The 26,262-nt window shown below is 46.6% G+C and overlaps 2 protein-coding genes across 4 annotated transcripts in view; one reads left to right on the plus strand and one right to left on the minus strand.

The window, feature by feature from the left end:
• The first annotated feature begins 5,759 nt into the window (after nucleotides 1–5,759).
• LCTL (lactase like) lies at nucleotides 5,760–22,760 on the plus strand. Of its 2 annotated transcripts, none has more exons than XM_066343824.1 (14): nucleotides 5,760–5,880; nucleotides 6,433–6,560; nucleotides 6,973–7,136; nucleotides 7,858–7,945; nucleotides 8,230–8,339; nucleotides 9,971–10,099; nucleotides 10,202–10,297; nucleotides 11,683–11,737; nucleotides 11,837–11,998; nucleotides 16,300–16,574; nucleotides 17,836–17,962; nucleotides 18,147–18,346; nucleotides 19,550–19,613; nucleotides 22,450–22,760. In XM_066343824.1, exons 1-14 carry the CDS (start codon nucleotides 5,801–5,803, stop codon nucleotides 22,563–22,565), a joined length of 1,794 nt encoding a protein of 597 aa, XP_066199921.1. In that variant the 5' UTR covers nucleotides 5,760–5,800; the 3' UTR covers nucleotides 22,566–22,760. The 2 variants fall into 2 exon arrangements, with proteins under 2 accessions (XP_066199921.1, XP_066199922.1); XM_066343825.1 differs by having other exon boundaries at nucleotides 5,820–5,880; nucleotides 6,419–6,560.
• The window catches only part of ZWILCH (zwilch kinetochore protein), a 38,563-nt gene continuing 34,854 nt past the window's right edge, over nucleotides 22,554–26,262 (minus strand). For both annotated transcript variants that reach the window (XM_066343826.1, XM_066343827.1), the window contains 2 exons: nucleotides 23,743–23,857; nucleotides 22,554–22,690 (listed from right to left, as the gene is read on the minus strand). In XM_066343826.1, coding sequence (XP_066199923.1) covers nucleotides 23,769–23,857 — 89 coding nt within the window. In that variant the 3' untranslated portion in view covers nucleotides 22,554–22,690; nucleotides 23,743–23,768. The remainder of the gene's footprint in view (nucleotides 22,691–23,742; nucleotides 23,858–26,262) is intronic.

Here is a 26,262-nt window from a genome sequence, read left to right on the forward strand (position 1 = left end):
CCTCTATTGAAGAACACTTTGGTGTTCCCATTTCCCCCCGTTTTCACTGAGACTATTCCCCCTCTCTCACCTTTCGTGAACTGGAACCTGAAGACTTGGCTGTGGTCTTCAGCAGCCACCCCGGGAACTCCCCCCAAGTGGAGGTGAGGGGGGAAATGCAAGGCAGGACCCAGGAAATCGCAGCAGATTAACTCAGGTCAAATAGCCCTGGTGGGAATGTGCTGTCCTCATGGCAGGCTGGTTCTAGGCCTGTCACCATCATCTTTTGTTCACAGGCCCTGGCCTGAGGTCATCCAAGGCCACTTGTTCAAACCACCATCCCTGCCCCAGCTCTCAGGGACCCTGGGTAACAAGGCCTCTGCTGAGTGGGATCTTCCAGTTTGGAATGGATGGTTTCACTACCAATGCCATTGTGTGGACCGAGAAAAGAATTCATGTATGTGTGTGCACTTCACACTATGTACACAGGTCCGTCCTCCATGCATCGGGTGTCAATGCATTCCAGATTTACTGGAACGGCCTCAATTTTCACATATTTAGATGCCACAGACCATTGAAATATCCCCCAGATTCCACCATGATGATTTATGTAGCACTCCTTCAGTCTTGTTCAAAAAGGATTTGAGAACCACCTTGCAGAGTTGTATATACTTCAGAGGATTTAAGTTTTGACAAAAGCAGTTATTTGTGTAGCCAAAACACTGTTAAGATATGGAACTTGCATTTGTTCCTTTCCAACTGAGTCCCACTGTATCTTTCTGAAGACATCTGGGGAAAATTCCCACAGGTCTCAACGGCAGGAATCTATACCATCAGGAAGAAGAGAGACTAAGATGACACACAGACATGCTTCACTCAAGTCCTGTGTGCATGCTGGAGGCAGGCCACACATGTACCCCAGAGCTTCCAAGCGGCCAGAGCTAAGAGGGAAACAAGACGGCGTGGATTTCTGCCATTGAGACCTGTGGGAATTTCTCCCAAATGTCCCCAGAAAGAGGCAGTGGGACTCAGAGTTAGAAAGGTACAAATGAGAGTTCCACATCCAATAGTGGTTTGGTTACACAAATAACTGCATTTGTCAAAACTCACAGAATGGCATGTGTAAGATTTGTGCATTTTACTGTCAGAAACTTGAACTCAAAAAGAAAAGAATTATAAACAAATGTAGGTAATGATAAGCCTGCTGAAGTGTTTAGGGGTGAACTGACATCACAGCTTACTTTGAAATGCATGAAAAAAGAAAGATGAATTGCTGAGTGGAAGGAAGAATGGAGGGGTTGACATGCAATAAAGCAAATGCAGTTAAAACAGTCTCAGTAGTGGGCATGCAGTATGGATTCTATGATTCTTTCAACTTTCCTGTGTTTGAACATTTTTATAATAAAATGTTGGAGGCTCTAAGAAATGAAATGGACTTTGGAAGTTACCAACACGCAGAAGCTAAAAGGCCCTGAGTTTTGTTCACAAAGGCAGAACTAGCAGCTGACCCCCTGGGCACCTGGCCCATGGGGAGTGATGAGGCTCTCAGGTACAAAGTGCTGGTTTCAGCAGGGACAGAGAAACCTGGCTCCTGCAGAACCCACCTCGTGGCAGGACTTTGGCATGTCCCAGACAGAGCACTCAGATCATGGAAACCTCTTGTCTGGCCGTCAGGGAGCAGCTCCTCTGAGAGGCACCGCACCGCGCCCAGAGCGCCCTTATACAGGGCAGAGTTGGACTGCAGCCCTGACAATATGATGGCGCTGATGATGGGAATCATTTATTAGAGCTTTTCTCTCTGCTGGCATTGCATTAAGCATTTACATTTACGTGTCATTTAGTGTTTAAGTGGCCCTGTGATGCAGGTACCATTGTTATTCCCATTTATATATGAAAAATGACTTGGAAAAGTTCAGTAACTTGTATGTAATACTCAGCTGGCAAATGCTGAGCTGGGACTCAGCAAAGTTCTATTTCATTCCAGAGGCTTCAGTCCCAACCCTGTCTTCTTCTGCTCCACAAGCTGCTGTCCTCGTCCCTTCCACTTTCTTTCCTAACCCCTCCCCCAAAGGCCTGTCACAGATATGTTTCTGCTCTGGCCTCAGAAGAAAGCTCAGGAGAAAGTCTGACTCAGGCCCAGAGTGCTCCTTATAAACCAAACACCACACCTGCCCCGGAACTTCTCCCCAGGAAGCTGTTCTGACCAGCACCCCTGCCTACCACAAAATCAAAACTTAGACACTTGAAAATAGCCTGTCATGGCCTGACCTGTGGTGGTGCAGTGGATAAAGTGTCAGTCTGGAACCCTGAGGTCGCTGCTTTGAAATCCTGAGTTTGTCCGGTCAAGGCACATACGGGAGGTGATGTTTCCTGCTCCTTCCGCCCTTTTCTCTCTGTCTCTCTCTGTCTCTCCTCACACACACACACACAAAAAGCCTGTCACCTCTTTAACATAATCTCAGAAGACTTCGGACAGCTGACAGCCAGGCTCCTTAGTTTTCGCAGAGGAGGAGAAGAAAACCCAGAGAGGGGCAGTGGTGAGCCCCTGTCACACAACAACCAGGACTGAGTCTTGTCTCCTGGGGCTTGTCACCTTAGTTCCGGTCCGGGCAGGACTGAGTTGGGCTGCAGGGTTGTTATGGGGAAGGGGATTGGGGTTGGGGGAGGCAGTGAATGGGGCCTAGAAGCCCCCCTGGAAAGAGAAAGACTAGCGCCTAGGGCCAGGGAGAGCACTGCTGGGCCCTGCAACGTCAGCCAGAGGACTCTGAAAGGGCCACTTCTATTTCCTAGATGGGGGGCTTCCGTCCAGAGAGAAGGAGGAACTGTCACTGGGTCCCACAGCCAGCTCCTGGCTGCCGGGAGGCAGGAATCCATTTTCCTGAGTCCCCAGTGTCCTTCCCATGTTGCCCCTTGACTCTCTCTGACAGATCCTGAGCCACAGAGCAGGCGCTGGGGGCCCAGTGAGTCCCTGAGCTGCGCCTACTGTGTCCACACTCTCACGCCTGGGACCCACCAGGGCTCTGCAGGACCCAAGACCAGACCTTTAGCTTTTACCAAGTCCCTTCTGAAAAGTTACAGGTCTGGACCCACCTCTGCAGCCCCTGGCAGAGAGGGAAGGGGGCTCAAGAGCCAGACCTGCAGTGACACACCTGCTCTTCAGCCATGTCTGGTCCAGGGGCTTCAGACCTTCACCCAAGAGAAGGGTCCTTCCCTGCTTGCTTCAGACCTCAGGGCCCAAGCAGCCCCTGGAATGTATAAATATATATGTGGGGGAGGGCAGGGGCTTGTAGGGGGTGTCACCTCACTGTGAGGCCCATGTCCTTCCAGCCAGAGCCAAACTCAGAGCCATGGAAGAGCAGATTCAGACAGTGGAGACTTGAGTCCACAGACAGACCCCAAGCAGTCCCAGCCATGCCTGGCCAACCAGCAGACCCTCCAACACAAACACGAGGCCCCTGGCTCTGCATAAAGGGGGCATTTCTCAGAGATGACATCAGGCTCTTAAAGTTTTATGTTTCCTGCCTACTTTAGCCCAGAGAGCAGAGTCCCCAGAGCCCATGAGCCTGGAGAGGAGAGGCAGGCACCAGCTCCAGACAAATGTCACATCACTGGCCATGGGCACTTACGGTCGTCCACCTGCAGGAGAAACAGCCAAGATGTGGCACAGAGGCCTGCTCACCTGAGGACACAGCCCTGCTTCTGCAGGACAGAGGAAAGAGAAAAGATCACCCAGGTTCCCAAACACGCCCATGGCCTTTGCTCATGCTGTTCCCTTGATCACTTCCCCTGCCTTCCCCGCTCCCGCCATCTAGCTAACGCCTCCCCATCCTTTAAGTATCATGTCCAGTGCTCCTCCCTCAGGAAGCCAGCCCCACAGCCCCCAGCCTCCACGGTGCCCTGTCTGTCCTCCCATTAGAGGCCCGATCACTCTGAACTGTGTTTAGAACCACCTCCCTTCTCCTCTGCACCCTCTTCCTCCCCCGTCAGACCAGAGCCCCTGGAGGGCACAGGCCAAGCCCCATTTCACTCTGGTCTCCAGGTCCTCTTGTAGCCCTTTGTGGGACTCGGGAAATGTTTTGAAGGAAAGGATGAAGAGTGGCGGGGAGAGAGCGCTACTTAGCGACCCCCATCTCTTCACTGCATATTTGCTGAGGGACCAGCCCTGGCATCCACTCTGAGAAGCAGTTTCTGCCCCATGAATGTGCCTGGTGAGCCTCAGAGTCTAGGAGGGAGAGTCTTAATCCCCTTACCACAGTCTTTGGCAGTGGAAGCCCAAGGCAGCTCCAGCCCCTAGCTGGGCCTCCAGGGCGGGGATGGGGGAGAGGAGGAGGGAAAGCAGCCCCTGCCTGTGTCCAGGTACCCACTCCCAGGCCTCCCTCAGCAAATCTCTGCCAGGATGGCAAGGCACGGAGGCGCTCAGGTGTGAAGCGGTGGGAGAGCTCAGAATGGGCCCAGTCGTGGTACCAGCCTCAGAGCAGGGCCACCTCCAGGCTGGTGTCAGGCCCAGAGGGGCTGCTTCTGTCTGCACAGCAGTACAGTTCTGCCCTTGCCAGGAAATCCATATCCTCTCCCCCCACCACGGCTGAGGCTGTGTCTGCCGCAGGGTAGGCTGGGAGGATTAAATGAATCAATATGTGAAAACACCTGGACTGCAGGAAGCACCCAATACGTGTTAGCTATTTTTAGGATGATGATTGTGTTATTTAGATTCAACTTACAGCCTGACCTGTGGTGGCGCGGTGGATAAAGCGTTGACCTGGAACACTGAGGTCAGCGGTTCAAGGCACATATGGGAGTTGATGCTTCCTGCTCCTCCCTCCTTTCTCTCTCTCTCTCTCTCTCTCTCTCTCTCTCTCTCTCTCTCTCTCTGTCTCTCTCTCATTCTAACTCTCTCTCCTCTCTAAAAAATGAATAAATAAATAAAAATTAAAATAGATTCAACTTACATTGACTGCCAATGGAGTGCTAGCACTGGGAATGCTGGGTGGGCAAGGCAGGCACGCCTCTGACTCCAAGGAGCCTTCGAATGGGCAAGGGACACAGATGCGTAAACAGCAGACATGGAAGTACAGAGCTGGAGTGGTAAACCCGCAGCACCTAACCTAACCTGGGAGTGGTTGGGTCAGGGAAGGCTTCCTGGAGGAGGTGTTGCTGCCCATAGAGAAGCTGAAGGATAAATAGAAAGAAATGAACTACAAAGGAGTAAGCCCCTCCCAGCCGAGAGAGCCGCAATGAGGGTCAGCTAAAGGCAAAAAGAATGCAGGCTGAGTGAGGTAAAGGGAACTGACTGCCGGAGGAGAGTGGGGAGGAAGTTCCAGCAGGAGACTAGGCAGCTACACTGGGAGAGGGAGGTGCTGAGCCTCCATGGAAGACGGTCCTAGCACAGAGTCCTCGTTGAATGAGCGAGTGAAGGAACAAATGAGGGGTCCAAAGAAAGGAAGGCAAGGTGGAAAATCCAACTTTACTTTTTACAGTGAGTTCTCTCTGGCAGCGGGGAGGGGGAGACACAGAGACAGATGGCCACACACACTGATCCCCAATTTGATATCCCTACTGAAGCTTCGCAGGCTAAAGTGTGGCACATCAGGGTTAGGGTATCTGGGCTGCTGCCTCTCTGTCCTGGAAGGGGGCTGACTGGACTCCCCTGGACCCAGGGCCAAGCTGCCCAGCTGCTGACTCAGGCCCCACTGGCCAGCTCAGCATTCCTGCCCACCCCACTGAATGGGGCTATTGCAAGCTCTTTGTACAGGGGTTAGGCCACTGACCACACCCCCAACCAGAGCCTTCTGCACAGCTGTGGGCTCCACTCTCAGGGGACAGCATGAGCCCTGGGGGCCAGTCTGAGAGCCTTCTGGCCACGAGATACTACTGGGGGGTGTCTGAGATCAGGAACAATCCTAGGTAAGCTGGCTAAGCTGGCACTGGAGAGGGGACCCCAGAGGGAAGGAATTGCCCTGGCCCTCAGGACTGGAGGCCCCGGGGTGGCGACCCTGCTCACAGTCCCATGCTTGGGGAGAGGGACGTCTATCTCTCTGCACGCACCAGTGTGTAGGTGGGGGTGCTGCATGGCTCTGTGGTTGTCCCGCCTCCCCCCTCAGACTGGAGTTTCTCTAAGGCAGAGGTTGTTTCCCCATTAGACTGTGGTCTCTCACAGGGTATGGGCGGGGTCTCCCCTATCACACAGGGAATGGGGCTGGTTTGGAGCCTTCCCCATCAGACCCAGAGCTCCCAAAGCCCAGCGTTCATCTCCTCCCTAGTGTTCCACACAGGAATTATACCTGGTGCCCACCCCCTGCTGGGGTCCCAGCACAGCCACGGGTCAGCTGCCCTCAGCAGAGCCAGCACCACCCCACCTCCTCCTGTCCTCCTCCCCTGTGGCCTTTGCCCTCAGCTGGGGTCTGGCCCCCCAGCCCTGACTGGATGGGCCTATACCTGTCAGGTGTGCTTTTCCAGGAATGGGGGAGGGCCAGGTGCCATGAAGCCAGTGCCAGTTGTCACCCTTTTGTGGGTGCTATTGCTGGGTGCCGTCAGGAAGGGATTCCCAGAAGAGGCCTCCTTCTACTATGGAACCTTCCCACTTGGTACGTTCATTCCTCTGTTGGTCTGTCCATCTGTCTGTCGGCTTGCCCACCACGGTTGGCTTGCCAAGGAGTTTGGTGTTTTAGCTTCCTGACAGGTAGAATGTGGAAAGTAACTCCACGTAGTTGTTCTAAAGTAAAAGACGTTCCTAACAGATTATGTTAAGTTACCATATAGATAGTATTCTAATCAGAGCTAACATTGTGCAAAAAAAAAAAAAAGTTTTTAATGCATATGTCTTCCTCCATTCCCCTCCTCCCCCCCCCCCCCCCCCCCCCCGCCTCATGTCTAGATAGACAGGGGCTGGCTGCCGGGGAGGGCCCCGCCCTGTGGCCTGAGAGGCATAGCCCATTGTCCCAGCGCTGGGCAGGGAGTGGCAGCGCCCAAAATCCAGCTTGGGGTCTCTACTTGCAGGATTCTCCTGGGGTGTGGGCAGTTCTGCCTTCCAGACAGAGGGTGCTTGGGACCAGGAAGGGAAAGGGCCCAGCATCTGGGATGCCTTCACACATGGCGGGAAAGGGAAGGTGCTTGGGAATGAGACAGCAGATGTGGCCTGTAATGGCTACTACAAGGTCCAGGTGAGTGAAGGGGGTGTGTGGGGGGAAGGGTGTTTGAGCAAGCAGCTTGCTGAGAGGTGGGGAGTGACGTACTGGGGGAGTCCAGATGACAGCGTCAACCCAGTGCTCTGGTAAACATGCCCCACCAAAGGGGGCAGGGCCGGGGGGCACTGGGCACTGGGGTGTGTGCGTGTGCGTGTGTGTGTGTGTGCGTGCGCGCGCGCAAGGTGTGGGAAGGTAGATGTAGGAGGAAACGAAAGCAGGGCCCAACCTGAGCCAGGGCCTTGGTGGGTACCTAAGTGATGGGCAGCAGAAAGGCTGATGCCATCATGACCCAGGGCCTGTACGCCACAGTGGCTGAATCCCTGAGCCCTGCATGTAAATAGGCCCCCTGGGGGGGGGGAATGGGACCAGCTTGTCCTCAGTTCCTCTGCTCGGCACCCACTTTCCTCTTTGGATTGACTTTTTGGGGAATTCATCACCCAAGTTTATTAAAGAATATCCTGATGACCTCAAAGCACCCCAAAATCCTGCATTTATTTTGACTCTTGGCATATTACCAGGAACAGGCGGGGGCAGGTGGTATTGCACCCATCATATAGATGAGGAACCAGCTGCTCCCTCAAGCCCATAGTGGTATGGACATGAGTAAGCCTTGGCCTGGAGGCCCCTAGTGTGACCCCTACCCGCCCAGCCCAGGGTTGCAGGTGACCCTGCCCTGCTTCCCACCCTGTCTGCCCAGGAGGACATCCTTCTGCTGAAGGAGCTGCACGTGAACCATTATCGATTCTCTCTGTCTTGGCCCCGGCTCCTACCCACTGGTGTCCGAGGTAAGCTTCGGGCAGCCCCTCCCCAGCCCAAGTGAGGCCTCTTTAGGCTCTGCTGGCATTGCGAGGACACCACAGAGTCCAGGGGAGGGGACCACGGACAAGTTTTCTTCGGGCAGCAGCTCACACAGGCTCTGCAGGTAGCTGGGCTCCCAGGAGTATCTACACCACCCCTCTGAGGCCCAAGTGCTGATGGACTGAGGTACCTCCAAGGCCTGTGAATGCTGCGTTTCAGAAGGCCAATGCCACGACCCTTTCTTGTCAAGCCCTTTCTATCTCACCTTCAGGTGACCAGGTGAATGAGAAGGGAATCAAATTCTACAGTGACTTCATCGATGCCCTTCTGAAGAGCAACATCACCCCCATTGTGACCTTGCACCACTGGGATCTCCCGCAGGTGAGGGCTGTGCAGGCTCAAGCCCCGTGGGGAGCTCGGCCCGGCAGGAGGAGGCCTGATCTGGGGACCTGGGGCAGCCACGGTCGGGGCAGAGACAGAATGAAGAAGAGATCTCAGTGGGGAGCTCGGCCCGGCAGGAGGAAGCCTGATCTGGGGACCTGGGCAGCCAAGGTCGGGGCAGAGACAGAATGAAGAAGAGATCTCAGTGGGGAGCTCGGCCCGGCAGGAGGAAGCCTGATCTGGGGACCTGGGGCAGCCAAGGTCGGGGCAGAGACAGAATGAAGAAGAGATCTCCCTGACTCTCCCATGGCGGGGAGGCCACACTGGTTTCACTGGTGTTTGTAAATAACTGATAAATACGGGTTTTGATATTTTCCAAAATATTCGTCCTAATAACAACAAATCAAACTATAAAGAAGAAAACATCTTTTGAGAAAGAGCTGATGACCCAGTATAATTAACAATTGTTTGTCCAGCCTTTTTCCCAGCTTGTTTGAGCCAGCACCACGTGCTCACATATGAGCCCCACCCACTCCCCAGCAATCCCCATGAAGTCTCAGCATGCCTAGGAAAATCGCTGTCAGGCATCACTAGTCAAGCAATCTTTTTTTTTTTTCATTCATGCAACAAGGCCCCACAGAGATCACAGCCTAGCCAGGAGAGGAGCCATGTATGTAACTCTCTGTGACACAGGATGGCAGGAGGTCAGAGCATCCAAGCATGGCTTCAGGGAGGTGTTGGGAGAAGACAGAGTCTGATCAGCGCTTTGGAAGGGGGGGACATAAGGTGGGAAGAAGGGGTGTTCCGGCTGGAGGGAGCATAACGAGGAGGCAGGGAGCGGCTAGGGGAGTGAGCAGGTCGAGTGTGGGGAGCAGGCAGGAAGGGGGGAATAGAGACTGAGGAGTAACTGAAGACCTCAACTACTGAGCTAAGGTGACAGGGCTTTGTTCTGTGGGAGGGGGAGTCACCAGAGGCCTCTAGGCTGGGCTGGGGGCAGAGAGCGGGCTTTAGGCGGATGAAATGGAAACAACTCCCAGCTTCTTCCTTGGTTGATCGCCTTCACTTACCTACCCCTTTAGTATCTCCTCAAACCCACCAAGGAGAGCTTGGTAGATACCAGTGATGAAATTATAACCTTGGGAACACGTGAGCCGATGCCTTTTCTCTGGAGAGAGCCTTCTGCTGAAGAAAGCAGCACCCACTCTCACAACAGGCTTCTCTGAGCTTTCTGACGTCTGCACAGCCCTCAGAATCCTAACCAGAGCTTTCACGCCCAGTATCTTATTTCTTCAGAATTTATATTCAAGATTCTTTCCTCATGATCAGACCTCTTTCCCTTGGCAAATTTTCTTAAATATTTACTTTATCAAGTTCCTTTTAATTACGAGTCTCAAACCTTCTCTGTACCCTCTGTCTTGTTTGTATAAGGTATGCCACTCAGTTTATCGCCATATTTACATTGGTTTATTGTTCATACCTGCCACCATCTTCAAATTTTAATGTTCAACATCCTGTGTCTTTGCTACTGTCACCCATGTTTCTCCCATGAACTTAGTCAATCAGTTCCAAAAGTCTTTTCTGAGGACAGAGCCCTGGGGCACCTGCTTCTCTCTTCACTCCTCTGTCCACAGCTGCTCCAGGTCGAGTATGGCGGGTGGCAGAACGTGAGCATGACCAACTACTTCAGTGATTATGCCAATCTGTGCTTTGAGGCCTTTGGGGACCGGGTGAAGCACTGGGTCACTTTCAGTGACCCTCGGGTAAGCAGGGCCCCTCTCTAGGTGAGACCACCCGCTTCCCAGGCTGCAGTGTACCCTGCCACTTCTCATGGGTCCTTTGGTCCCCACTTGCCGTCCCTGTAGACAATGGCAGAAAAAGGCTACGAGACGGGCCACCACGCACCAGGCCTGCAGCTCCATGGCACAGGGCTGTACAAAGCAGCACACCACATCATCAAGGTAAGGCGGATCCTTCTGGGAGCGAAGTCTCGGTTCAGTGTGGAGAGACGAGCCCCAGTGTCAGCTCAGCATGGCCCCCAGGCCCGAGCCTGAGCTCAGTCCTCTGCGGCTCTGCCTCAGAGGCCACATATTCCATCGCATTTCCACACCGTCCACCTTCCTTCCATGAGGACTTCTGAGGGAGTGTCCTATCATCGCTCCCTAATGGACACTGCTGCTGAGATGATCTATAGTGGCTGTTCTCTAGGGCTTCCGATCTCGCCAAGGATGGAGCACATGCATGTGAAACCTTGTCACCTCTAGGTCTAAACTGTCTTGCATGGAAGGGTGATGGGGTGGGGGAATGACTGAACTAGGAGCTAAAATCTTCAGTGAATGAGCAGAGGTAACTGGAGGGGGTGAAGGACAGGAGGAAGAAGTTCAGAGCGCTCCCCTGATGGCATGGACTTCAAAAGCCCTAGGGTTTGTGAAAGAGGAAGGAGGAACGGTCTAGAAACTGCAGTAAAGAGCAAGGCAGACACTATACCCTAAGGTGTGTGGGGCATGGGAAAAATGGCCTCTGCTGGGAAAGGTTTCAGGGGAGGTGGTCTTCCGGGAAAACCAAGCTCAGTTAGGGAGCGAAAGTGAAGGAGACATTCAGAGTTGTCGAGGGAGACTCACCATGGTTACAGGCTACTGGAAAGGGCTGAGAAGGGAGGAAGGCAACTGGGTCACATTACAGGACACACATGTGAGTACAGGTGATGATGACTCAGGAGCAGGGACATGAGGCATGATGGAAGGTCCCAATGGACTCTGAGCAGAAGGTGGACACCGATCAAACAGGAAGACAAGGGGCCACTGGCTGACATACCAGACCCTCAAATTCATGTTGGGGAGGGAACTTTCTCTTTCCACATTTGGCTTATGGTTTTTTAAACCGAATATTTAAAGGGCAGAGCTCTGAAGACATCAGTGGGTCACTGCTAGAGAATATGGAGAGAGGGTAGGCTGGCACATTTTGAATCCCATTTCTCCAGATTGTTGCAGATGCCGGGCCTTTTCCTAGCTTCCTGAGCTCATTACGGGTGAAGTACTGCCTGCGTATTCCGGAGTACATCAGGAACATAAGACACTTTCGCAAAAATCTTAGAAATAATAACACCAAGTGGTGGTTTATGTGATTATGCCAAATTTAGACCAAGTTTCTCTATCATACGAAGAAAATAAGGGCCTCTGGAGGTCAGAGGGTGGGAGACCATGCATTGGGACAATCACGGGTAGACTCATGAACACGATGAGACTCCACCTGGATCTCTAGTTAGGAGGGAAAGGCCACTTCAGCCTGGAAGGGAGGAGAGAAATGGACAGGTCAGACACTGCCGATGAATTCCTTCCTCTTTCAGGCTCACGCCCAAGCCTGGCATTCTTATAACAACACGTGGCGCAGCAAGCAGCGAGGTGAGCTTCACCCCGCACATGCCAAGAACAGACAAGTGCCCGGACAAGGGGTGTCATTCCTAACTGCCACCCCTTTCTCTTTCTTTTCCTACCAATCAGGGCTGGTAGGGATTTCACTAAATTGTGATTGGGGGGAACCAGTGGACATTAGTAACCCCAAGGACATTGAAGCTGCCGAGAGATACCTACAGTTCTGCCTGGGCTGGTTTGCCAACCCCATTTATGCTGGTGACTACCCCCAGGTCATGAAGGAGCGTATTGGTGAGTCAAGACCCATTTTTAAACCCCCGATGCAACAGCAACAGTATTGAACTCACGTGAAATGACCAAAAGGCTGGGTAGGGGTGTAGACGAGCACACTGGCCTTGGCTTAGGCACTGAGGGATAACCTAGCCCCCAAAGAACTGAGAACTGGTTTTAGGGGTGTGTATGTGTGTGTGTGTGTGTGTGTGTGTGGGTGGGAAAATCCCAAGAAGTTCAGACCAGAAGAAAAATTTAGCCATTTGTCTGGGCTGCTCTCTTCTGTGTTCTGCTGTCCTGTCCTTTCCTCCCCATTCCACCCCATTTTAACTGCAGTGAAGCAGGAGAGAGTGATCAAAGTCACCATAATCGGTGGTTATCAGTTCTATTGCTAGTTATGTCACTTGAGAAATACTTTCCAGCTCTGGTTTCCAGTTTCAGAGAATAAAAATAGGTAAAGATCACATGGCTATGTCAGTTTGGTTACGTTTAAGTGCCACATACCAGAAAACTCCAATTAAAGTCACTTGGGCCTGACCAGGCAGTGGCGCAGTGGAAAGAGTGTCAGACTGGGATGTGGAGGACCCAGGTTTTAAACCCCGAGAGCACCAGCTTGAGCACGGGCTCGTCTGACCTGAGCATGGGCTCACCAGCTTGAGTGAGGGGTCGCTGGCTTGAGCATGGGATCATAGACATGACCCCATGGTCACTGGCTTGAGCAAAGGGTCACTTGCTCTGCTTTAACCCCCTTCCCGGTCAAGGCACATATAAGAAAGCAATCGATGAATGACTAAGGTGCTGCAACGAAGAATTGATGCTTCTCATCTCTCACCCTTTCTGTCTGTCTGCCCTATCTGTCCCTCTCTCTGACTCTCTGTGTCTCTGTCAAAAAAAAAAAAAAAGTCACTTGGATAATAGGAAATGTATCATCTCACTCGAGTCCAGGAAAGGAAGATCCAGGGCTAGGTTGACCCAGCCCTCAGGGATGTCTGTGAGGACTCAGGCTCGCCCCATCTTTTCCTTCTGGCACCAACTGCTCTTTGTGACCACAAGATAGCTGCAGCAGCTCCAGGGATCACATTTTACACATCAACACCCAGGGGCAGAGAAAAAAAAATAGCTGTCACACATTTTTAAGAACAAGGAAAATCTTCCCAGGAAACAGCTACTACCCAAAGCTACCTTCCCTTTGTGCCTCAAGGGCCAGAATCACATGCCTGGGAGTGCCCTGGACCACGGACTGGGACCTCAGAGGCTGGGGAGGGGCCAGGACTCCCATAAAGGATATGATGCCTTTGAAGAGGGAAGGGAGAGACAGGCATGGGACCACTGGCCAGGCAACCAGCAATGTCTGGCCATAGGAATCGGAACATATTAGCTCTGTGTGATTTAGAGGTGTCAGCCCATACCCCACTTAAAAAAGAGAGATAGACTAGGATGGCATTGAAATAAGTTACAATCTCAGGCAACAAGGCTGTCCTGGGTGTTTGAGAACTGTCACCATTTCAAAACTTCCACTTTCTAAAGCACCATTTATCATACTTAACTAATTCCAACTCTGCCACTAACCAGCCAGTGACTGGACAAGGTGCTTCACCACCTTGGGTGGCAGTTTCATCATCTGAAAATGAACTATTAGACAAAATGTCTAAAAATCTTTTGGCAATAACCAGTTCCATGACACATCTGCACACATACACTCAAAATCTTGGGAATGATCTCAAGATGCACAAGGAAAAAGCCCTCCTGAGCAGACAGTGCCCACTCCTGCAGGCACATCCCACCCTTCACTCTCTCGGGACCTCGGGGGCTAGTGCAGGAGCCACAACAAGATTGCAGTAAAAGACAATTGATTATTTGTCAGAGCAGTCCTTGGGCTTAAGGCCAGTCATCCTCAACCCCGCTAACTCCAACTCTGTGATAACTCAGGTAGAAACTGGGCTGAAGCTGACCTTTGCACAATGTGGAAAGGAGGGTTCTCCGAGCAGTTAATATTTTCTTTAGTAATGAAAGCATCTGCTTGAAATCGTGTTCACAGATTACGTCCAGGCATCTCAAGCACCCTTTTATTCACAATAAACATGAACAAAAGTAATTCTAGACCAGTGCTGACCAATACAACTTTTGGTGATGATGGAAATGTTATGAATAATGTGTGTGTGTGTGTGTGTGTGTGTGTGTGTGTGTGTGTGTGTATATATACAGATATATGATATATACAGAAATATACTATACAGATATATAATGTATGTATATCTGTGCTAATGACAGCCTGTAGCCATCTGTCTCTTAAATTAAAAATTTAGTCCTTCAGTGTAACTGAATTAAAGATGTAGTCACACTAGCCATATTCCAATAGCCACATGTGGTGAGTGGCTATTGTTTTAAGACAGTATAGTGTCTATAACTTGTGGTTTTTCTTGTTACTAAATGTAGCTGAGGCCCTGGCCGGTTGGCTCAGCGGTAGAGCGTCGGCCTGGAGTGCGGGGGACCCGGGTTCGATTCCCGGCCAGGGCACATAGGAGAAGCGCCCATCTGCTTCTCCACCCCTCCCCCTCTCCTTCCTCTCTGTCTCTCTCTTCCCCTCCCGCAGCCAAGGCTCCATTGGAGCGGGGATGGCCTGGGCGCTGGGGATGGCTCCTCGGCCTCTGCCCCAGGTGCTAGAGTGGCTCTGGTCGCAGCAGAGTGACGCCCCGGAGGGGCAGAGCATCGCCCCCTGGTGGGCAGAGCGTCGCCCCTGGTGGGCATGCCGGGTGGATCCCGGTTGGGCGCATGCGGGAGTCTGTCTGACTGTCTCTCCCCATTTCTGGCTTCAGAAAAATACAAAAAAAAAAAAAAAAAAAAGTAGCTGAAAGTAATAACAAACTGCCTAACCTGTGGTGGCAGAGTGGATAGAGCATCAAGCAGGAATGCTGAGGTCGCTGGTTTGAAACCCTGACCTTATCTGGTCAAGGTATATACGACAAGCAATCAATGAACAACTATAAGTGAAGCAACTATGAGTTGATACTTCTCATTCCTCCCCCCCCCCATAAAATCAATAAAGAAAATCTCTAAAAAAAGAAGAAAATAATAACAAGCTAATAGTTTAAAGTTATTTAATAACACAAACTTTTATTTATTTGATTGATTTTAGAGAGAAAGAAAGGGAGACAGAGAGAAACATTGATTTGTTGTTGCACTTATTTACACATTCATTGGCTGAGTCTTGTGTGTGCCCTGACCAAGGATCAAACCCACAACCTTGGTGTATAGGGAAAACACTCTGACCAACTGAGCTACCCAGCCAGGACCAATCTTTTCATTTACTTAAATTAATAGCCTCTGTGTAAACATTTTTATGGTTACATTTTATATCAACTCATAAAAATGTTATTCATTTAAAACTGTTTTTGCATAGATTATATAAAGACATGCATGTTTCACATTTTTTAAAGTCAAGCTTCTGTTCTCTCCCGCCCAGTGCTCCTATCCTCCCCAGAAGGAAGCACGCTTCCAGTCACGAGCTGTGCAAGTGTGAGCAAAAGTACCGCTGCTAGGTGGTTCTCATCATACTTGTTATTATGGGCGACGCCCTGCATCTTTGTTTCATTTAAACAAGCGTCTTGGCATTCTTTCCATATTGGTATACAAAGTACTGCCTCATGCATTCTAATGGCTGCCGTGTTGTACTGATGGATATCCAATCATTTATTTAACCAGTCTCTCCTGATAGACATTTACATTGTTTCTAACCTTTTGCTACTCGATCTACAATGAAGATCCTTGTACATACATCTTTTTATATGTGTGAGTAAAATGTAGGATAAACAAATTTGTAATTGATCAGTGAAAGGACATATACTTTTATAATTTTACAAGCTAGGACAAAACTTCCCAATACAGAGGTGTACCAGCTTACCCTACACCGATGCATGAACGTGACCATATGACCCCAGCCCACAGTGGCCTAGTTCCCTTCCCAGAGGCAACCAAAACTACCAGGTTTTTTCCCCCCCAAATTACCAGTTTTTAATGGGAGAAATAATATAGGAATCCAACTCTACTATTTTTCAGATGGCTACATACTTGTCCACATACCACTTACTGAAAAATCTTTTAAAGTATTACTTTTAAATAATATAAACTTTTAAATTTTTGGATAGTATTCAAATGTCAAAATTCCAGTTTGAAAAGCTAAGGTTACATTTTCCATACAAATGAATCCCAAAGCCCAGGATTTGGATAGCAGGTTTTATGTCAACATGTCAGTTTCATCATGGTACATGAAATGATTGTGAGAAGGTAAAACTTTGTTAAATTCTCTTTTTCTCTCTCAACAGGAAGAAAGAGTGCAGAACAAGGCCTGGATATGTCGAGATTACCCATGTTCTCACTCCAGGAAAAGAGCTACATTAAAGGCACATCGGATTTCTTAGGACTAGGTCATTTTACAACTCGGTACATCACAGAAAGGAACTACTCCTCCCGCCAAGGGCCCAGTTACCAGAACGATCGTGACTTAGTAGAACTGGTTGACCCAAACTGGCCTGATCTAGGGTCTCAGTGGCTATATTCTGTGCCATGGGGATTTAGGAGGCTCCTCAACTTTGCTCAGGTGATTATGACATGAAGCTATTTAAGACGCATTTATCACCTGAATTCACGGTCTGAGAGCTTTAAGTGCAGGTACTTACTTTTAAAGTTAACAGAAAATAAACCCAGTTACTCAAACTTCAGAGGCTAATAGATACGGACCTTACAGACTAATGCCTACTCTAAGTATTTCAATGTATAGGCGGTCCTCAGGTTACAACAGTCTCAACATACAATGGTTAGTTTACGAGGCTCACTCCCATAAAAACTTAAAAAAAAATTGGCCCTGGCCGGTTGGCTCAGCGGTAGAGCATCGGCCTGGCGTGCGGGGGACCCGGGTTTGATTCCCGGCCAGGGCACATAGGAGAAGCGCCCATTTGCTTCTCCACCCCCCCCCTTCCTCTCTGTCTCTCTCTTCCCCTCCCGCAGCCAAGGTTCCATTGGAGCAAAGATGGCCCGGGCGCTGGGGATGGCTCCTCGGCCTCTGCCCCAGGTGCTAGAGTGACTCTGGTCGCAGCAGAGCGACGCCCCGGAGGGGCAGAGCATCGCCCCCTGGTGGGCAGAGCTTCGCCCCTAGTGGGTGTGCTGGGTGGATCCTGGTCGGGCGCATGCGGGAGTCTGTCTGACTGTCTCTCCCCGTTTCCAGCTTCAGAAAAATACAAAAAAAAAAAAAAAAACTTTAAAAAATTGAGACATGAGTGTTTCGGCTTATGCCATTAGCATACTTAACGACTAGTGGGCAAACTAGTTTGGTTGTGCGCAGAGGAAAAATACACAGTAATGTGGCATGAGTGAGTTAGCTGACGTGCCCCGTACGCTTACCTTTGCCATTTTGGACTGTTAAAAATGCAGGTGTCCGTTTGTGTTAGGCTACGGTGTGTTTCAACTTACACCAAAATTCAGGTTACATCATTGTCATAGGAACGGAAGGAACTGTGTCGTAACCAGAGGACCCCCTGTATAGAACTGTAGCTAAAAGTCTTATCCTACATTAAGTTATTTTGCTGCCCTTCTCACCTGAAATAGGGTATGTGGGGAAGAACAAGACCTGAAGTCCATTTTCTCTACAATAATGCTGTTTCCTGAGAAATGTATTCTTTCACATGAACTTGCCTCCTGCCTGTATTCATCTCTAAATAAACACGTAAAATGGTTTTTACCTAACTCAACACTCAAGTAAAATATGGCAGGCTTGAACATGTGTGTCTATATGTACCTCAGACTCAGAAACCCACCTGTAAGTTGGATTTTTAAAGATATTCACTACTATGACTCACTTTCAGACTCAATATGGTGATCCTCCCATATACGTGATGGAAAATGGAGCTTCTCAAAAATTACACTGTACTCAGTTATGTGACGAGTGGAGAATTCAATACCTTAAAGGATATATAAATGAAATGCTAAAAGGTGAGATATAAACCAAGACTGTCTCACATATTTTTCTATTAACTTGAACAGAATTTGATAATGCACATGATTTACTAAAACTTGTTTCTAAAGCTCATAAATGAAATAGATTAAGATTATCATCACAATATTATTTTTCAGAGTAAATGAAATATATTAAACACAGAATAAAATGTCTTTGCAGCTATAAAAGATGGTGCTAACGTAAGAGGGTATACTTCCTGGTCTCTGCTGGATAAATTTGAATGGGAGAAAGGATACTCAGATAGATATGGATTCTATTATGTCGAATTTACCAACAGAAATAAGCCGCGGTATCCAAAGGCTTCAGTTCAATATTATAAGAAGATTATCACTGCCAATGGCTTTCCCAATGCAAGAGAGGTAGGACTAATTATCCATGTTACTCATTCTGGATTTTAGAGGAGCTGGGTAGCTGGGGCGCACAGGAGCTGGGTAGCTGGGGCGCACAGGAGCTGGGTAGCTGGGGTGCACAGAGTTTGGCAAGCACCTCTCTCCCCTTTCCTTCATGAAAGAGGACAGGGTGTAGGGAGCATGGCCCTTTGTCTCTGACCCTAATTTACACTCACATAAGCTCTTTGCTCATTTGCTTAGAACAGAGTAAGCACACCTTAAAATTCAATCCAAATATGCAGAATATTAAAGGCAGACTACAGTAATGCTTTAAATTGTATTAGTCAACAAAGTCTTTAAGTTAAATGATATTCTAAATGTATTTTAATGTAAACAAATATTGCCAATTCTTCAAGATACATAAAAAGTAAATCAAATATATAACGAACATATCATTTTCATTTCTTCTCCCACCAAATGGCAGTCATACAAATGTACTGGTTCCAAAATGAGATTAAAAATAATTGAATGTGGCCCTGGCCGGTTGGCTCAGTGGTAGAGCGTCGGCCTGGCGTGTAGGGGTCCCGGGTTCCTTTCCTGGCTAGGGCACACAGGAGGGGTGCCCATCTGCTTCTCCACCCCTCCCCCTCTCCTTCCTCTCTGTCTCCCTCTTCCCCTCCCGCAGCCGAGGCTCCATTGGAGCAAGGATGGCCCGGGCGCTGGGGATGGCTCCTCGGCCTCTGCCCCAGGCGCTAGAGTGGCTCTAGTCACGGCAGAGCGTCGCCCCCTGGTGGGCGTGCCGGGTGGATCCCGGTGGGGCGCATGCGGGAGTCTGTCTGACTGTCTCTCCCTGTTTCCTGCTTCAGAAAAATACAGAAAGAAAAAATAAATAAATAAATAAAAATAATTGAATGTAACGATCTTTTAAAACCAAACATTTTCAATAACATACAATTTTTTTCTACCAGCTGTCTATGTTGCTATACCCAATGACAGCAGATAGAAATTGTGATTTAGAATGTCTTATTAAAAAAATAAACTTCACTTATTTACCAACATTGTTTTAGCATGACCCCAGTGAGACTATACATGGAAGCAGTGACTGATAGCTATCAGGCTCCTCAAGAACAAAGACTGTTTTTTTACCCCCTCACAGCATATAGGTGTTCAATAAATACTAATTTAATCTACAAACAGATTAAAAACATTAATTACCAAGTGGCTTTTTATTAGGTAGAAAGTTGGTACTTCAAAGCCTTGGAAACTTGCTCTATCAACAACCAGATGCTTGCTGCAGGTGAGTATATTTTAATTCTTCACTTTGATAATTAAACCACATAGCCTGACCTGTGTTGGTGCAGTGGATAAAGTGTTGATCTGGAAAGTTGAGGTTGCTGGTTCAAAAACTGGGCTTGCCCAGTCAAGGCACATGTGAGAAGCAATTGAGAGTTGGTGCTTCCTGTTCCTCCCCCCTTTCTCTCTCTCCTCTCTCTAGAATCAGTTAATAAAATCTTTTTAAAAAGATAAACTACATAATTATATAGATGATATTACCAAAATCTCAAAATGTGGACCTACCCTAACCCAATCTTCTAAAATCACATTATTAAAAATGGTCTTTATTTTGAAGCAATTTCAAATTTCTATTGTATAAGCATTTAAAATATTTTAAAAACCTATCAGAAAGAGAAATATTTTCTCCACCCCATTCTTATTCTTCCTGAATCATACTGTAAACTTATAAGTCTACTACTTTATAGAGCAGGGGTCCCCAAACTTTTTACACAGGGGCCAGCTCACTGTCCCTCAGAACATTGGAGGGCGGAGTATAAAAAAAAAACTAGGAACAAATCCCTATGCACACTGCACATATCTTATTTTAAAGTAAAAAAAACAAAACTGGAACAAATACAATATTTAAAATAAAGAACAAGTAAATTTAAATCAACAAACTGACCAGTATTTCAATGGGAACTATGGACCTGCTTTTGGCTAATAAGATGGTCAATGTCCGGTTCCATATTTGTCACTGCTAGCCGTAACAAGTGATATGACGCGCTTCCGGAGCCATGATGCGTGCGTCCCGCGTCACTGGAAGTAGTACTGTACCTGAGCAATGCCGCCACATACAGGACTCCAGGAGCACAGGATGCGGATGACCACTAATGAAAGAGGTGCCCCTTCCGGAAGTGCGGTGGGGGCCGGGTAAATGGCCTCAGGGGCCGCATGCGACCCGCGGGCCGTAGTTTGGGGACCCCTGTTATAGAGGGCTTGTGGAAGGAGGGGAAAATTCAACCATTACACCAAATGAAAAAAGAAGTGAAAGAATATTCAAGATATTATATTCACTTTTTCAGCAAGTAATTGTGTTTTTTTTTGGGGGGGGGCATTAGCAAGAGAGATAGGGATGGACAGACAGGAAGATGAGAAGCATCAACTCATAGTTGTAGCATCTTAGTTGTTCATTGATTGCTTTCTCATATGTGCCTTGACCGGGAGGCTCCAGCTGAACCCATGACCCCTTGCTCAAGCCAGTGACCTTGGGCTTCAAGCCAGTAACCATGGGATCACGTCTATGATCCCATGCTCAAGCTAGTGAGCCTGCACTTAAGCTGGATGAGCCTGCGCTCAAGCTGGCGACCTCAGGGTTTTGAACCTGGATCCTCAGTGCTCTATCTACTGCGCCACTGCCTGGTCAGGCATTTAGCAAGTAATTGTTAAGCACTCACTTTTAGTTAGTTTAAAGATCTAGGGATATAGCAATGAACAAAACAAGGTCCCTGACCTCATAGAAGTCAGCATTTCTTTAGCAATGGGATCTAAAAAGCTCTGAGATGTAGAATAATAAAGATGTAACTATGCATCAAGAAATGCCGACACATATTATTTATTTCTTTGGGTTTTGTCTTTATTTCCCTATAAGGGCAGAGACATATACTTCATGGGTTTTTTTTGTTTCTTTTTAATAAATACACTCCATATTTTTTAAAAATTTATTAATTCATTTTAGAGGAGGGGAGAGAGAGAGAGAGAGAGAGAGCGAGAAGGGGAGGAGCAGCAAGGCACTCCCATATGTGCCTTGACCAGTCAAGCCAGGGTTTTGAATCAGCGACCTCAGCATTCCAGGTCGGCGCTTTCCACTGCGCCACCACAGATCAGGCTATACTTCATGTTTTAAAAAATACATCTTAACTGTGGTATCAGAGGTAGAAAGTGTTAAAACAAACCCAACCAATTCAGCTTTTTTTATAGGCCAATATACCTCTGTGCCTAACCCCTTCCCACATCTAAATAAACAGATATTAAGGATGTATTTCCATTAAACTAAAATAAACTTTTATCACGTACAGATGTGATGGAGAATTTATTGTTGAGTCTATGAACTCTATAGTAGGAGGGCCTGTGCCTTATTTATCTTGGTAACCAGGGTGCCTGGCACATACTTAAAGGCAGGTACTGCATCTATGTCCACTACTATCAATATATTCATGTACATGAAATATGCTTAAGAGTTACTTCTTCAGTACTACTACCTAACTACAAAGAACTACCACACAAAATTTATTTCTTTTAAAAAAGATTTTATTTATTTATTTTACCAACAGAGGAAGGGAAAGAGACAGGAACATCACTCTGTTCCTGTATGTGCCCTGACCAGGGATTGAACTGGCAACCTCAGCGTTTTGGTTTGATGCTCCAACCAACCAATTTCAATATAGAAACTTTTATACCTCTTAGGATACACAATAACATTTTTGAAAGGTTGGAGATATTTCCCAAGAATTTTTCTTTCACAAATCCCTGTGGTGGAAATTATAGAACCCGTGGGATATAGCTGCTAATATTCTGAGATTAATTATGGTAAGCATGAGTATTAATACACATTTAGACTTTATTACAGTCTGTGAAAGAACCAAATTTAGGCATTCTTTATCCTATATTTTTGGAAATATTTTCCAAAGCCCTCACATGATTTTTTATAACATCTAATTCTTTTATAGCAAGTGAGAATAATTAGAAAGTGTGATGCCACTTTCCAAGATTTTCAAATACAGTTAAAGCTTTCAGGATGAAACTATACTTGCTAAAATGATCACATTCCTTTCATGGTGGTGTTCTCTCTCCCATTTCAGAGCCTTTGCTAAGTCACATGCAGATGGCGACAGAAATCGTGGTGCCGACGGTCTGCTCCCTCTGTGTGCTCATCACTGCGGTCCTCCTGGTGCTCCTCCTGCCCAGCCAGGGCTGACACAGGGCTGCTCATTTGTAGCATCCTCTTCCAGAGAGAATCTCCCAGATCTTCCTCCATTTTCCGCTTCAAAGACTTACGGACATTTCTCTTTCAGGCTCTGTAATATTTTTTTCTTTTTTGGGCTTATATTGGAATTTAAAGATTGGGAAATAAAAATAAGCATTTAATAAATAAAAATCACCTGTCATCTTAGCCATCTCAAAGTTAATATTTTGTTGTATACTATGCACCTATTTTCATTTTGCAAAAAGGGATCACAGTGTACAGACTTTTACGACAGAAATGTTTTTTCATTTTTAAATCTCTCTGGAGACATCATTTTAACGTAGGAATGAATGCCATCTCAGCGCTGTCTCACACGATGGATAGAATCAATCATCTATAGATAGCAATCCTAGCAGTTTGTAAATCATATAGGGCGGCCAGGGGAAAGCTTAGGTGGGAACCAAGCAAATGAGCACATACACTTTCCTAATTTCAATTCACTTCACTTAATGAGATACCTCGAAGAAATATAATTAATTTATATGTCTTTTCTGTGAATAGATATTTTGTTTTTTAAAATAAGGGTTTATCTTATTCTTAACTATACTAAAATCAGTTAATTTATCTGAGGACAAAATACAGCTTAAAAAGGAATAATATCAGGCATTTTACTCATTATTTGTTTCTATTTAATGTTTCTGAAACACAAAAACATTATGATAGTAGAAAATGCTATTACATTAATCCTTTTGGTTGGTTACTATCTCAAATAAACATTTTTAAAATGGTATTTATACGTGGGGCTTAGTCCTACAATTGGGCTCAGGCAAAATTGCTTTTAAAGTCTGTTTTCAATGTCAAATTGATATACTTGTTCAGGGTTTTTCTCCTCCATAAATATTTTTGAAATCAAACAAATTTGAAATACAAAGATATTACTACTCAAAAAAAATTGTTTTTGTTTCTCTGGTTTCAGGATTAAAATGATCTATTAGGTTGACTATAGGAGGCAGAAAGGAAATTAAAGATTTGCCCTGCTCAGTAACATCTGGTAAGCCTTTCTGTAATTACTGATAAGTAATCCATATTCCTAATGTAGTAAGTCAGCACTGATGTGGTAGAAAGATCTAAAACATAAGGTATTTAACACATTACAAAGTATTCAGAGAACAAAGAGTGAACATACTACCTGAGAGAGAACCCCACCAGTACACTTCACTTGAAGTGCACCTGGCTGCAGGTAACAATGTTGGTAAAGGACAGCCTTTCTTCCAGGCTACTGTTCAATGTTAATTCAGAAAAATCTGTAACCAGAAAGATAACGAGATCAGAATTGTTCACTACCCTGCTGATTTTTCTACCATGTATACCGCTGAATTTCACAATAGAGGGGTAGCCTGAATGATGTGTCTTCTTATTTAAGAAAATTTGTTAGATAAAAATGAGCAAGGACAATTCCTTTAAATAGTAAGCCCTCTTAGTGCACTGAAAACATGACTAAATAAATTAAAATATACAGCAGATTGTTTTAATTATATATTTTAAATTTGCTTTATTTTTTTTGCTTCATCTACTACAGTTACACCATTTTTTCCAATCTTAACATGTATTTCAGAAAATGTATTCTACTTAGGATTTGTGGTCTTAGGACTAGACACATTCATTTTTTTCTCCTGATGTCTGTTGTATTTAAAAATAAATGATACAATTAACATTTAGGCTCTGGCTGGGTTGCTCAGTGGATATAGTACCTGTCATCCCAGCGAACCAAGGTTGTGGGTTTGATCCCTGGTCGGCACACACACAAGAAGTGACCGATGACTACACAACTAAATGGAACTAACTGGAATGAGTTGATGCTTCTTTCTTTCTCTCTTTCTCTTTCTCTCAAATCAATGGAAAAAATTTTTTTTTAATTTAGATGACATTATGTCTACATCCCTGTGGGTCAATATTTTGGCTTCCATATTATCACCATTAACAATCATTTGCTGAACACCCACTGGGTGAGCAGCACTCTACTGGACACTTCCTCCCACCATTAACTCCAAATCATTATTCTTTCTTCCCATGACAGATAAAGGTTCATTTTTCTCTCTTTAAGTCTTCCTCCTTTTTACATTGTTTTATTTAAGAGTATCATACCACTAGGTATCTTGAAAAACTAGTACTCGACCAAAGTGTTCAATGAAATATAAAGTCTAATTTTTTTTAATTAAAAAATTTTTTTAAATTTATTTACTCATTTTAGAGAGGAGAGGGAGAGACAGAGAGAGAGAGAAAGAGAGAGAGAGAGAGAGAGAGACAGAGAGAGACAGAGAGAGAGAAGGGGGGAGGACCTGGAAGCATCAACTCCCATATGTGCCTTGACCAGGCAAGCCCAGGGTTTCGAACTGGCGACCTCAGCATTTCCAGGTCGACGCTTATCCACTGCGCCACCACAGGTCAGGCTAAAGTCTAATTTTTTAAATGCATATGATCTATGACAAAAAATAAATCATTATGGCCCTGGCTGGTTGGCTCAGCGGTAGAGCGTCAGCCCAGTGTGTGGATGTCCTAGATTTGATTCCCAGTCAGAGCACACAGAAGTGCCTATCTGCTTCTCCACCCTTCCCCCTCTTCCTTCTCTCTCTTTCTCTTCCCCTCCTGCAGTCATGGCTCAATTGAAGCAAGTTGGCCTGGGTGCTGAGGATGGCTCCATGGCCTCTGCATCAGGCGCTAAGAAGAGCTCAGTTGCTGAGCATCAGAGGAATGTGCCTGATGGGCAGCACATGGCTCCCTAGTGTGCTTGCCAGGTGGATCCCAATTGGGGTGCATGTGGGAGTCTTTCTCTGCCTCCCCTCCTCTCACTGAGTTAAAAAAAATTCATTATTGGGCTTTAATATTTATATTTAGAGCTTTCTTTGAATGTAAATGTGGTCCTCCAACAACGCATCTTGTTTTAGGTCAAAGGTCACTGAATAATTTCTGGACAAACACATCAAGAATACATAATGGGTAGAAGAGGTTATAATATCCAAGCAAAAATAAAGTTTGAGTGTGTTTCTAAGCACATAAACATACAATTTCATTAAAAATTTTTGTTTTCATAAAAGGAGTCACTGGAACAATGAGTAAATTTTTTTTATTTTTTTTTTACAGGGACAGAGAGAGAGAGCCAGAGAGAGGGACAGACAGGGACAGACACACAGGAACGATGAGAGATAAGAAGCATCAATCATTAAGTTTTTCGTTGTGACACCTTAGTTGTCCACTGATTGCTTTCTCATATGTGCCTTAACTGCGGGCCCTCAGCAGACCGAGTAACCCCTTGCTCAAGCCAGCGACCTTGGGTCCAAGCTGATGAGCTTTTTGCTCAAGCCAGATGAGCCTGCGCTCAAGCTGGTGACTTCGGGGTCTTGAACCTGGGTCCTCCACATCCCAGTCCAACACTCTATCCGCTGCGCCACCGCTGATCAGGCTGTTTTAACTCTAACATTTAAAATTACTTTCACTCTTTTTTTTTTTTAAGTGAATTGCATCCAAAAGACTCTGAAAGATATATTCAGTATACTTTCTTTATTCAGCATCTTTGAAAAAAGATGTTTAATCTTGCATGAATTTCCTTGTAATAGAGACTTAATCTTTATGTAATAAAATTTTAAAACAGCTTTTTTCAAAAATACATCACATAAGTTCATGTCTTTAAAACTTTCTTTTCAAGCATAAA

Source organism: Saccopteryx leptura, chromosome 6 (genome assembly GCF_036850995.1).
Source record: "Saccopteryx leptura isolate mSacLep1 chromosome 6, mSacLep1_pri_phased_curated, whole genome shotgun sequence".
Taxonomy (NCBI): domain Eukaryota; kingdom Metazoa; phylum Chordata; class Mammalia; order Chiroptera; family Emballonuridae; genus Saccopteryx; species Saccopteryx leptura.